The 13,518-nt window shown below is 47.8% G+C and overlaps 1 protein-coding gene across 1 annotated transcript in view; it reads right to left on the bottom strand.

Moving 5' to 3' along the window:
• Positions 1–2,981: 2,981 nt before the first annotated feature.
• Positions 2,982–13,518, bottom strand: part of LOC307223397 (uncharacterized protein) — a 33,407-nt gene continuing 22,870 nt past the window's right edge. Inside the window, exons 15-21 of the mRNA XM_079989367.1 lie at positions 12,551–12,759; positions 10,629–10,862; positions 10,100–10,380; positions 7,987–8,199; positions 7,545–7,647; positions 6,909–7,102; positions 2,982–4,132 (exon numbers count right to left, since the gene is read on the bottom strand). Coding sequence (XP_079845493.1) covers positions 3,995–4,132; positions 6,909–7,102; positions 7,545–7,647; positions 7,987–8,199; positions 10,100–10,380; positions 10,629–10,862; positions 12,551–12,759 — 1,372 coding nt within the window. The 3' untranslated portion in view covers positions 2,982–3,994. The remainder of the gene's footprint in view (positions 4,133–6,908; positions 7,103–7,544; positions 7,648–7,986; positions 8,200–10,099; positions 10,381–10,628; positions 10,863–12,550; positions 12,760–13,518) is intronic.

The raw sequence follows: 13,518 nt of genomic DNA, 5'->3' as shown, positions 1-13,518 counted from the left end.
GGCGCGTCCTGGTGCGGAAAGCAGCGCAAGGGAGCCGCAGGATTTCCCCCCAGGAAGACGAGGAGACAATCCAGCGAAGGAGCCGCTGCCTAGAGACCCCGTGGCTCCAGCTTCGCCGACGCGCAGCTGTACTTTCGGTTTCGCTTGCTGCGCGGAGGGGAGTTTTTTTTTTTACAGGACGCGATCTCGCCTCGCCCTCTCCGGGGGAAAGTCCCATCTGTGGAGCCTGCCCGGTCCTCCTCTCGCCGCTGCCACGGTCGTGGGAAAGGCCAGATCAGTTTTCCCGAGTCATTATCCTAGACGGCGTGTGTGTGTGTGTGTGTGGCCGGTCTCTATATCTCTCTCGCCCACCCTCAGCTTTTCCCCATGGTAGGGAAAGACTCTGGATCTTACAGGGTTGTGAGGATGAAACGGAGCGTGGAAGACCCGGGTCTGCCGCCTCTTGCTCCTCGGAGGAAAGGGGAGATGGTAATAAGTGATATTGACTCTAGGGGTTGTAGGAGGGGCGGGGACGCGTAGCCTGTTGCCTACACGTGTGCGCAGTGAAACGTCTGCACCCACTGCTACCGGGAAATTGGAAGGGGGGTGAGAGAACTCCCCACCACCGCCACGAGTTTTGCCTCTCCACAACATGAGTCAAAGACAAAGGGTCTCCGCTGCACATTACCATTCACTCGCACACAATACCACGCAGAGGTATTTCGCTGCCTTTTCACCCGTCAAACCAAATCCTCTAGTGTCAAGTGAAAATAACAGCAACGTACATATCTGCAAGGGAAGCTCAGCTCAGGAGCCGACGACTCCCCGCTGAAACCCAGGTCTCCAACGAAGGGAAACAGGGAAAGTGTCAATACCAAATGTAGCAATTCACTGTTAAACGTATCTGTGTACTGGCTCAATGGGAAAACCTTAGAAAGTCATCCGAACTCACTCATTTTATCAATCTTCTCAGTTCCACGTTTCACAAGCATAGAGTAAGGTTGGTAGTACAACAGCTTTGTAAACAAACATTTGGGTTTCCCTGCGAATGTCCCGCTCCTCAAACACTCTGCATTTCTATGGGGAGAAAGCTGTACTCAGAGCTCTGGCGATACTGGATTTCGGCATCAATGTTGGCCCTTGTGGGAAGATAGGTAGGAGAAGTGATCAACATTTTCCAATGTTACACCACTGAGTTGGATTTGTGGCGCTGCAGAGGGGTTGCTTTGTGCTTGTTGGATGTTGGTTTTTTGGATGACTTTGGTTTTTTGGATTGAGCGATAGGCCAAGTTTTTCGTAAGCTGCTGCGAAGATATTTAGGATGGTTTGGAGGTCATCCTCTGAGCATGCACACACTACGTTGTCATCAGCATATTGAAGCTCTGTGATGGAAGTTACTGTTACCTTACTCTTTGCTTTCAGCCTACTCAGATAAAAGAGCTTTTCATCTGTTCAATACAGTGGTACCTCGGGTTAAGTACTTAATTCGTTCTGGAGGTCCATACTTAACCTGAAACTGTTCTTAACCTGAAGCACCGCTTTAGCTAATGGGGCCTCCTGCTGCTGTCACGCCACTGGAGCACAATTTCTGTTCTCATCCTGAAGCAAAGTTCTTAACCTGAAGCACTATTTCTGGGTTAGCGGAGTCTGTAACCTGAAGCATATGTAACCTGAAGTGTATGTAACCCAAGGTACCACTGTATATGATTTCTACTCCAGAGGGGAGTTTCCCTTCAACAAAGTGTAGGATCATGACAGTGAAAATAATTAAAATACCTTTCTTTGTACTGTGATGGGGTAAGTGTGAAAGGCTATATTTGATTGACAGGGGCATGCCTGGATCTCAGGTTCTACCTGAGGCCACACCTTTTCTGTGACATATCTATGATGTCTTGATGATGCATCCTGAGTTATATTATGGGAAACTTTGGGAAACTTTAAAATAAGGATCTAACCATTGACCTGGCTGCTTCGTCTTCGTGGTAGCGAGAAGTCTTCTTGCAACAATAAAGACCAGACCAACTGGCTGCTGTTTTGCTTCTGTCTCCTGGCTGAAGTCTCTTCCTTGTGACCTCAACCTGAACCTATGGGAGTCAAGGTTAGACGTGGTCCAAGGACTCCCTGTTACACCACCATCTCTGAAACCCCATTTAAGGGAGCTTCGCAGTTGAGCACGCATTTGCAGCTCAGCTTCCCCGCATTTAAGCCCAAACCTGCCACAGCACGCTGAGTTGCATTCAAATTGTATCAAGATGATGATATGCATGAGTTATATGAGCCCCACCTTCTTCCCTAATTGCTGGAGCGGATGGTCCATTTAGGGCTCCAACTTTCTTAAGTGGTAGCATTGACTCCATGTGGCTCAGGTTTGGGGCCTTGTATTTAACCATCTCTCTAAAAATACCCAGCCCCAAACAGTCCCAAAGTCTCCCTCACTAACTCTACTTTCCTCTTTTGTTAGTCCTAAACTATTTCACAGGGATCTCATTAGCTGTCTTTGGGGGGGGGCAGTAGCAGGAGGGAGGAAAACACCCTTGGACTTCTCCACTGAAAATTGGTACAGTCATAATATCTGGCATCTGGCTTTGATGGAGAGGCTTTCTCATAATTTGAGGCCAACCAAGTGAGCTAAAATAGATGCATTTGCAGATGTGTGGTTTCCATTTCTGACTCTTATCAGTGGCATAGCGTGGGGGGTGCAGGGGGGGCCGGCCGCACCGGGCGCAACATCTGGGGGTTAGGGGGCGCAAATCCACGGGTTAGGGGGTGCAAATTACTTGCCTTGCCCCGGGTGCTGACAACCCACGCTACGCCACTGACTCTTATTAATTCCACCTGCAAACATTTAAAGCCCTCTGCTCCATACGTTGGCTTGGGGCGGTGGCTCTGTGAATTGACATGAATGGCTGCTGTTTTTCTTGTTCTGTATTATCTATACTGACTGGCTTTATACCCTCTCTCCCCATATCTTACTCCACAGGAAAAACGATGTGATATCTCTGTTTGTGAAATAGTACTTTATTGATTTCTACCTTTTTTCAACAGTACAACTTCACTGAAAAACCAATAATATGCACTTATTTTTAAAAAATAGATGATAATATCTATTGCATTAATTTCCCACTTTTCCTTCAAGGTAGCATACAGATTTAATCTTCATGAGAACCCTGTGAGGTAGGTTAGGCCATGGGCATAGCCAAGGGGGGGCGGGGGCAGCTGCCCCCCACCCTAGAAGAAGTAAAACAATAGAAATACTTAACTAGCTGACCAATCACATTGGTCCTACCCCCCCCCAGCAAAAATCCTGGCTACGCTCATGGGTTAGGCTGAGAGACAGTCAGTGGCGTAGCATGGGGGGTGCAGGGGGGGCCGGCCGCACCAGGCGCAACATCTAGGGGGGGCGCGCTCGCACTCACAGCTCTCTGCCCCTACCTAGCTTACTCACTCTCTCTCACTGCTGTGCGAATCCGAGCCACTGGGTCGCCGCCCACTGTGGAGGGGGGGTGCCAGGTGTGCGGGTTAGGGGGCGCAAATTACTTGCCTTACCCCGGGTGCTGACAACCCACGCTACGCCCCTGGAGACAGTGACTAGCCCAAGGCTGAGTCTTCATGTCACAGTCTGTTTCGTGTTGCTCTTTTGTTAGGGCTTATCCACACTTCCCCTTGTCCTCGGGGTGGGGGGAAGCTGCTCTTTAGTGCTCTATCGGTGCAAACAGCAATTCGGGTTTGTTGTTTGCTTCGATTGAGAACTAAAGAGCAGGGTTTCCTTGGGAAAGGAGTGGGGCAAATGGAAAACCACTCAGACCTGTGCTTTATAGCTGTAGATGACCCCTTAGAAATAGACTGTGTCTTAAAAAGGCAGAGTTGGGGTTCCTTTGTGTACAAACAGATTGCAAACACCAGCTAAATGGTAACATAAGGTAGATCTCCGTTCATCCCCTGGTTTCCTAGCTGCACTCCCACCCAAAGTCCTGACACTTTATTCAACCCATAGACACTTCCAGGGATGCTGTTTTCATTGAATTACACAACGCCGCCGGCAGGAGCCACCACTATTTCTCTGCATCTCCACCGTCTTCTGCAGTGCCTGGATCTGAAGTTGAAGCTTTGCGACTTCCTGCTCAAACCCTTCCTTCTGAAGGCGCTTCTGCTCCTAGGGAGTGGCAAGGATGAAGATAGAAGTCAGCTCCAGTTCCCCACAAAGCAGCTGGGATGGGAGGAATGAATAACAGGGCACAGGGCTGTCTAGAGTGCCCGTGTGTGTTATGCTATATAAAGGATAGTCCTCTGTTTAAAGGCTGCCCAGTGCAAATCCATTGGGAAGATAAAGAACCCTAAGAAGGGAGCAGAGGCTCATCAGCAACACCTGGGATGTAGGGCTGGGCGATATCTGGTTTTCGACATTGCAAGGTATCGCCAGCTAAACACTAAGATACTGTATAGTGATATATCACAATGTCTGAAACATGGAACTATATAACGGAAGGGCGAAGATTAGGTGAAAGAGTGGTCATGGAGATTAGCAGGTATACCTGAAGGAGCGTCTCCACCTCCATCGTTCTGCCTGGACACTGAGGTCCAGCTCCAAGGGCCTTCTGGCGGTTCCCTCACAGTGAGAAGTGAGGTTACAGGGAACCAGGCAGAGGGCCTTCTCGGTAGTGGCACCCGCCCTGTGGAACGCCCTCCCATCAGATATCAAGGAAATAAACAATTATCTGACTTTTAGAAGACCTCAGAAGGCAGGCCTGTTTAGGGAAGTTTTTAATGTTTAATGTTTTATCACTAATAATAATAATAAATGTTGGGAGCCACCCAGAGTGGCTGAGGAAACTCAGTCAGATGGGCGGTGTGTGTGTGTGTGTGTGTGTGTGTGTGTGTGTGTGTGTGTATATATATATATATATATATATATATATATATATATATAAAAAAAATTTGCTATGTGCCATTTGCTATGTGCCATGTGCAATGCGATTCCCTCCTCTCGGAGAAAGACGAGCCCTTGCCTTTGGAGTGCAAACTCCTTCCATTCATTCCTGGACAGAGAGGAGGAGAAGGAAGAAGCAGCCCAGCCACGATTCCTACATCGGGTAGAGATATCGCGGCTGCAGGGAGGCAATGAGGCTGGGAGCGGGACTGTTCTGCCATCGGAGGGGAAAGGGAGCCGAAAGGGACGGCAGCCAGCCAGCTGCCAGACAACTCACAATTATACCGCCCCCTGGAGTTTTGGAGGCTGTGCTTCAGAAATAAATTGTCAGCTCAATCGTTTTGAAAAGGTTCTCACGGTGTGGTCTACAAACCTACATGGGACGATGTATCGATACATCACCCAGCCCTGCCTAGGCAGCAGACTGAGCAACCACGCAGATCCCCTGGTCACTGCCTTCCTTACTGGAGCAAGATGTGTTGTGTTTCTACTGCAGTTATTATTTCTAAATACAGTGCTTTCTGTGTAAATTAGCATATGGAAATCTTATGCAAGTAGCGTCATCAGAGTTCAAGGGCATATTCTAGTCAGGCAAAAACTCTCAAGGGGAAATGCAATGCAGGGTCCGTAACAGGTAGGAAGGGAGGAGAGGAATTTAGGGATTTTAATAATAATAATGTTATCAGTGGTGTGTCCTTTGTTTCTCAATGTGTTCCTTTTACATGGTTTGGTATGTATTGTGGCATTTTATGCATTGTGACCTGCAGTTATTTTTATTGGTCATGGTTTAGTAATTATTTATTTACAGGTAGGTAGCCGTGTTGGTCTGCCGTAGACGAAACAAAATAAAAAAATTCCTTCCAGTAGCACCTTAGAAACCAACTAAGTTTGTTATTGGTATGAGCTTTTCGTGTGGACACGAAAACTCATACCAATTACAAACTTAGTTGGTCTCTAAGGTGTTACTGGAAGGAATTTAATTATTCATTGCAATTGTTAATTAATATTTGCTCATGTATTGAGAGTTAATTTCATTGTGTACTATTACATTCTACTAGATTACTGAATATTGCTTCATTTGATGTAAGCCGTTCCATTTTAAAGATACGTTGTATTATGACTTTCTGTATTGGATCAGATTATTCCAAGGCCCGTGTTCTTTGTTGTATGTTTTGTTGCTGTAAACCGCCTTGTGCATAGTAATATAGAAAGGCGGTATACAAATTAAAAGTGAAATGGAAAAAAAGAAATGTAGCTACGAAGAGGCCTGAGGTGAATCCAAAGAGCCTGAGTGCCTTGGGGGGGCCATACCTGTCCCATAGCTGTCAACTTACAGATTTGAAAATAAGGGACCAACAGCCTCGAAAATAAGGGATCAGTGGCCAAAATGAGGGATTTCCTCCCCCCCCCCATGTGCCCCCGCTCCAGACAGACCTTTTCCCCAGCAAGGGTGAGTGGGCCATCGATGACATATCCATCCAATTCTGAGCACAGGTATGTTCAACTTCTGAGCCCCTCCGAGCCAAAGGCAGAAAGCCCAGCCAGCAGCCAAACGAAGCCTCAAGCGGTGGTTCCCACAGCGCAGCAACCCGGCAAAGGGATGCAGCAAGGAAAACCACCGTCACCTCTCCGCTGGGAAGGGCTGAGCAAAGGCGAGTCCCCAGGCAACACGGCCGATTTGATTGGCACAAGGCATGCAAGCTCCACCCCCCAGTCGTTCTTAGACTCCTTATTGGGTGAGCAACGCAGCCAAGCAACACAGTTGGAGCCTCCCTCCTCCGTGGCTGGCAAGGAGGGAGGGAGAGGAGCTGCTTCCTTTGAAACCCGGGAAATTTATGGGATATCATCAATCCGGGACAGCAGCAGGAAACAGCACTGGGATAAGGGAGTTTCCCACCAAATAAGTGACGGTTGACAGCTATGACCTGTCCCCCAAGCCCTAAGTATCCCCACCTCTGGTGTAGATGACCAAGGCTGCCCATAGAGGGCGCTGTTCTATTACCTCAAGCTTCCTGTTCATCACCATTTCGTGCTCAGCCTGCATCTTCTTCCTGTCTTCTTCCATCTTGGCCATTAACTGTGCTTCATGCTCCTTATAACTCCGCTCTTTCTCCTGGGCCATCTTGACGGCCTCCTCTTTCATTTGTTCATGCAGCTTAGCTTCTCGTGCAGATGCCTCGGCCCGGACTCGCTCCACTGCACAGAAAGAGACAAGCAGTGAGTTCATGCCGGTATTTTTTTTTAATTTACGAAAGAAGCTGCGGATTTATTCCAGTCTACCTCCTGTCACCATCTACTGGAAGGACTCCAGACAAGATGTCATGAATCTGCCCTGCAGGGGCACCCCACTTTCATTACATGGGGATAGCTCTTCTTCTGAGCTTTCATTACAGGACACAGCTCTTCTTCTGAGCTTTAAAAATGTAGATTTTCTTTTTGTTGGGGGGGGTGGGGCGGGACAGAAAAGAACTGAAGATAAACCAGAAAGGCATGAGAGGGGGATGTTTTCTTCGCGACCACCTGCAGAGATCTCACAAAAAGGGTGTGAGCAAAAAGTGGTGATTCCACATTAAATGGCCAGTGTGGAAGCAGCCGAAGTGTCTGCGAGTCGTAACAAGCTGTCCCTGAACAGATTCACCTTCAAGCTCCTTCTCCTTTTCTGTGAGGGTCCGGTCAGCCTGCAGAATGGACTGTGCTGCTGCCTCCTTGGATTTCAGGAATTCTTCCAGGGCCTTGGAAGCCTGAGAGAGAGTGAAGTCGTTTGTTTGTTTCTATTCAACTCCCCCACCCCACACTCTCCCCAAATTTACTCCAAAGGGTCAGAGGGACCCCTAGATTTAGGGGGCATGCAGGGAAAGGAGACGGGGGTGATTCAGCCCCATTGTGCCAGCGATAATCCTTGCACGAATGGGGTCTTACGTTATCACTTTGTTGGATACAGCCCTGTGTACATATCTGGCATTATATAACTAATAATAACATTCTGAGGCTGCTAAAGGGGGAGTTATTTTTCTCAAGGGTATCCTTCTGGCCCTTGCCATCCCCTCTCCCCAATTGCTTTCCCCTTGAGTCTGACTCACCATGATCCCTTTCCCAGGCAGCAGGTGATACTGTTCCAGTTTTTCCTTCTGATGATCCAGGAACTTCAGGTAACCACCAGCCACAGAGTAGATCCCCTTGCTGAACTTCTCCTCCAGGTCCTGGAATAGCTCCAGGAGCACCGCCTGGCAACGATCCAACGATGCCTGCTCATTGCGAGAACACAACTCGGAAAGTTTGGATTGCAGCCGCTCCTGGGGTTGGGCAAGAAACAGATAGCGTCAGATGGGAACAGATGTTCAGCAGTAGAGGATGGTCCTATATTCCCCATTCCAGAAAGTCTGGAAACTCTAAGCATCCTAAAAACAAGGACAAATCTGTTGGCATGGTTCACTCTTTTCCCAGGCAGAAGGCCAAAGGAAAAGGAAAACAATGGGATCACCAGAGTTGAAAGCTTCAATGTGTCAAAGGGAAAGTCTCCAGGAAACCACAAGATTTCACTGGGCCACCCCTCCCAGCAACGTCAACAAATGCAAGCAGGATGTAACCCAAACATGCAATGTAAGATTAACTTATTCGAAGTAAGAGGCTGGAGGGCCCCTAATTCAACCTTCTCGTCCATTTGTGTATAAAACCAGGTGGGCGAGTGCAAAAAGCACATTTGGAGACCCAGGGGGGTGACCGAGGTGCCCTTGATGTGAGAAGAAGTGGCTTTAGCTACAGATCAACAACTGGGAACCCCAGAACCAAATCTGGTTGTCATCAGTTGGCTTCCCATTTGCCAACTGAGAAGGAGAAGAAATGAATAGAAGGACTAGTGGACTTGGATAACGGGACTACAGCTAGTCCACTTTGCCTGAAGAAGAGAGCAGCTGGTCCACAAACCTCTGTTCAAAAAATGGTACTCCCACAATTAGTTGCTTACTCAAAACACCTCTCTGGGAACAGGATCAACTTCTTGAACTTCTTGTCCCTGCACAACCAAGCGGCTGCTGGATGCCCTGCCTTCCTGGGGGCAACTCAACTCAACAGGCTCCAACCAAACCCAATCTATGGCCAACACAACCATGCTGACAGGGAGTCTTGGAAACCACGAGCATGGTTAATTAAAAGAAGATTTATTGCAAGAAAAGCAATAGAGGTTCACAAAGCAGCAACATCTGCCTGCCGTCCATCATTGGTGATGTTCCCACTAGGGATTTTTCTTCCTTCGAAACCAAAAGCAGCCTACCCTCTTCTTGTGAGGAAGGCGATTCTGGAAGCCTCCAATTTGGAGAGAGCAGAGAGCAAGGGCTAATGGGGTCAACTCTCTCCCCTTCCTCATTTCCGGTCCCTGTAATTTTATCTTCCCTCAGTTTTGTTTGCATTCAACATTCCTGAGGGTTGGGTGCTGATTGCTCTGTATTTAACCCTCTCTCTTCCTGTCTCCCCTCTCCCTCTGTCTGCACTTCTTCCCTGGGAGCTGGTGTATTCATGACACATGCCAAGAATCCAGGTCTCATTCCTCGACATCCTGGCCAGTCAGTCCCTGAACCAGGGCAAGCATCAACCTGCTACCCTCCGTGGAAAAGGAAAGAAACACTTTTGAGTCTCAAACTTTCCTTCCAACCACAAATCCTCTTCAGTTTTCCCCATATAGGAACGGCCACTTGCTTGAGTGGGGAGGCTCAGAAAGAGCAGGGCAAACGGTAAGTGTGGATAAGGCCTCAGATAAGACCTGCTGCAAATCTACTTTGCCTGAAAAAGGTGGCCCGCCTACTACCCTCTGTCCTCTCATCAAGCTGGTCCTCCCACAGTTAGTTCCTCATTCTAAACACCTCCCTTGGGAACAGGGTCACTTTTTCATCCCAGCAAAACCAAGTGGCTGCCACATGTTCCGTGTTCATGGGGGCATCTTAGTTCAACTCAACTAGCTCCAATGGCTCCAATCAATGGCCAAGAACACAACCTTGCTAAGGAGCCGGATCTCATCTCTTGACATCTTGGCTACTCAGTCTCTGAACTAGGACAGGAATGAATACATTGCCCCATAGAAAGGAACCTCCCATTTCTGAGTAGCCAACTTTCCGTCCAACACAAAATCCTTCTAGTTTTCCCCATATCAGATATGGAGAGCCCCATATCTCATGCCCACCAGTGAGTTTATCCCCATACCCCAAGTTCTTTCTGATAGTCGTGATCGTCATCCTTGAAGGCCCGAGCCAAGAACACTTTAATGGCCTCCTTCTCGTATTGTGCGTGCACTTTCAGCAGCTCCTCGATAGTCTCGGTGGGCAGCTTCAAGTGTTTCTCTATCTCTGCTTCATAGTATGCAATGGCATCGTGCACAGCAGCTGTGTTCTCAATCTGCGCCAAGGCTACCACCGCGTTCTCTATGCAGGGTATGGAGCCACTGCAAATGGCATCCACATAGGTCACCGCCAGGTGCCCCAGCACTGCAAAGGGAGGGAAGAAAGCCAGTTTATTTATTTTAGCTAGCTAGTTGGATTTTGATGATGAGACATGCTGTATTCCTATTTCAATTATATTAAGTTGTGGCTAGGGATTTCCACTTGTGAAATGGGACTTTCCCCTCTCTCCTGTGAAGTGTTACGATTCCTTTTCTCCCTCTGGACTCCGTCTGTGTTACTTAAGTGACTTTGCTAACACATCCATTTTTTCTGGTCTCTTCTCTTCTACTCACATATCCCAGTCACCAGATGTCCTCCTTCAATCATTTTGGGCTGAGCACTCTCATATATGTGCTGGCGGAAGCGGTGCGCTTGCACCACAAAGTTGGGGCTTAGCATCTTTTCAGACAGGTCGTCCAGTTCCGATAAGTCTCGGCTTCCGGCCGGGCGGTCAAAGACAAAGCACTTGCGGCTGGGGAAGTATTGGCGGATACATTTCTTGGCAAGATCTAGCTTCTCAGGTTGTCCTAGAGAGGGAGAATTGCAAGAAAGTTCAAAGCCATCAGTCTTTCTGGGCTGCTGCATTCCATCTTTGCTCCAGGCGTCATGCTTGCCTCAGATCAAATTCAGCTGGCCAAGCGGTGCAATCCTTCACGTCAACAGCATTTTGGAATGCGCATTTGTAATGGCTTCAGTGAAAACACCCCTGTGCCAAAATCCTCCCACCTGCAAAAAGCTGATGAACCAGGGAGGAAAATTCTAGCTCATCCTGTTTTCCTGTTCATTTTGCCAGCAGATTCTGTCAAGGATGTGCTTTCAACTAAACAGTCCCCCATATGCAATCCTAAGTGACATAGTCCTGAAAGACCACATCAGCAGTTCATTCTGATTCTCTCATGTATCCGCATTATATTGGAGCTTCCACACAATGTAAAAGCCACCTCAATGCACTCTATGTGGGGCTACCTTTGAAGGTGACTTGGAAACAACAACTAATCCAGAATGTGACAGCCAGACTGTTGACTGGGAGTGGTTGCCAAGACCATATAACACCGGTCCTGAAAGACCTACATTGGCTCCCAGTATGTTTCCGAGCACAATTCAAAGTGTTGCTGCGGACCTTTAAAGCCCTAAACGGCCTCAGCCCAGTAGACCTGAAGGAGTGTCTCCACCCCATCATTCAGCCACTGAGGTTCAGCTCTGAGGGCCTTCTGGTGGTTCCCTCCCTGAGGGAAGTGAGGTTACAGGGAACCAGGCAGAAGGAATTATTGGTAGTGGCACCCGCCTTGTGGAACACCCTACCACCAGATGTCAAGGAAATAAACAACTATCTGACTTTTAGAAGACTCCTGAAGGCAGTCCTGTTTAGGGAAGTTTTTAATGTTTGATGTTTTATTGTGTTTTTAATATTCTGTTTGGAGCTGCACAGAGTGGCTGGGAAAATAATACTAATACTAATTATTATTATTATTATTATTATTATTATTATTATTACCTCCAGAAATCTAGCAGAATATAGAGGAGGTTTAGCACTCATTTCCATGTTAATTGCTTCCAGAAACAAACATCTGTTTGCAACCCCATTAGCCCAGAAAATTGTGGAGTAAAATGACAGAATTGGGGACCGTACACCGGTACGCATACAGTTCTTGCCTGCCAGCAGGGCTTTTTTGGGATTCTTATGTTCAAAGGCCCCATTTCACAGAAAGACACTCTCCCATTTTTAATCATTGTCTATAGAATTTGGACTTCCCACTGACGCGGGTGTTATAAAAAGCTAACAAGAATGTCGTTCAGGGATGGGGAATCTCAGGCCTGTGGGCCAAAAACAGCCCTGCAGGTCTCTCTGGGTGGCCCTCATGACTCTCCCCAGTCCACACCCCTTCTCTTCAGGCTACAGACCTCAATGGCTTTGCCTTGCAGCCTCCTTGAGAGTTTTTGCATGGCTGAACTGTGTCCCTGAACTCTGATAAGGCTTCTTGCTTGCCTGGGCGGAGAATATGCTGACCTGCTGTACTAAGGTCAGTTGTACAGGCGTTGCTTGACCTTCCTCGGCCCTGTAGCCCCCGTAAGGTTGCTCAGAAGGGAATGCAGGTCCTTGAAGGATAAAGGTTTCCCGCCCCTGATAGAGTCAGTCCCTGCCACAGCTTCAGATCGGTGACGCAAAACCCAACCCTACACCTGGGTGGGATCCCATCAGCCCTCTTTGCCGTACCTTTCTTCCTCCTCAAGGCGTTCTCCAGATATTCGTCGGAAGAGATGGGGCATCCGTTCAGCTTCAGCTGCAGCGTGAAATCACGCACAGCCCAAACGAAGGCTGGGAAGAACCTGAGAAAGTCGTCACTGCTTTCCTCCTCTCCATCCTCAGAGGTCTTTGTGGCTGTAGCTTTTACCTTGATTCGCTTAGTCAGCTCTGTCACATACCTGCGATTACACTAAGGAATGTATGGAGATGACTCTTGTCCCCTCCTGGGGCAATAATCTCTCAGTTAAATAACTTAGATAACACTATTAGAGGCTACCGCCCACACACTTCTGCTGCGCTTTTCTGCTTGTGTGGTGGCACCTCGGTCAAACCACTTTTCACTGTTTGTAGCAGAGTTTTCCCCAGAGGCAGAGGACAAGAACAGGAGTCATACTCAAATTCACAGTCAAGAGATTCTTTGTTGCTTGACTGATTGCACAAGCCTTTCTGTTACTATTATATACAAGCTATTTACATTCCTTCTTTATCTCTCCAGCACGGTATAATCTCAGTCCAGTAATTAACAATCCTGACCCGGCAAAAACTCATAATATCAGCAGCACATAGTCTTACTTCCAACCTTGTGGTCAGCGTGCGTGCTGACAGTGTGTGTGTGTGTGTGCTTTCCTCGTGTGGAAGTTGCAGCCTGCAGCTTCCTCCCTTTATTGGGGAGGGCGGGGTATAAATAAAATTTATTATTATTATTATTAGCACCTCCAGCTGACACCAATCAAGCCTGGAGTGCCACTCCTACACACTAAATAAAATTCTGGAACCCTCTTTAAAACTTCCAGGAACTTTTATCTGTTTCTTAAAGAATGTTTTCCTAACAAACACAAGAGTCCAAAGGGAACTGTGGTACTGCAGGCTTGTGAGCACCATCTAGTATCCTGCAAAGAAGTCCATGGGGAAGATCCCATAATGTTTATGGAGATACC

This window comes from Podarcis cretensis, assembly GCF_951804945.1.
Source record: "Podarcis cretensis genome assembly, chromosome: 8".
In the NCBI taxonomy this organism is placed as follows: Eukaryota; Metazoa; Chordata; class Lepidosauria; order Squamata; family Lacertidae; genus Podarcis; species Podarcis cretensis.
Note: the sequence above shows the minus strand (reverse complement) of the source record. Positions and strands in the feature narration are given on the sequence as shown.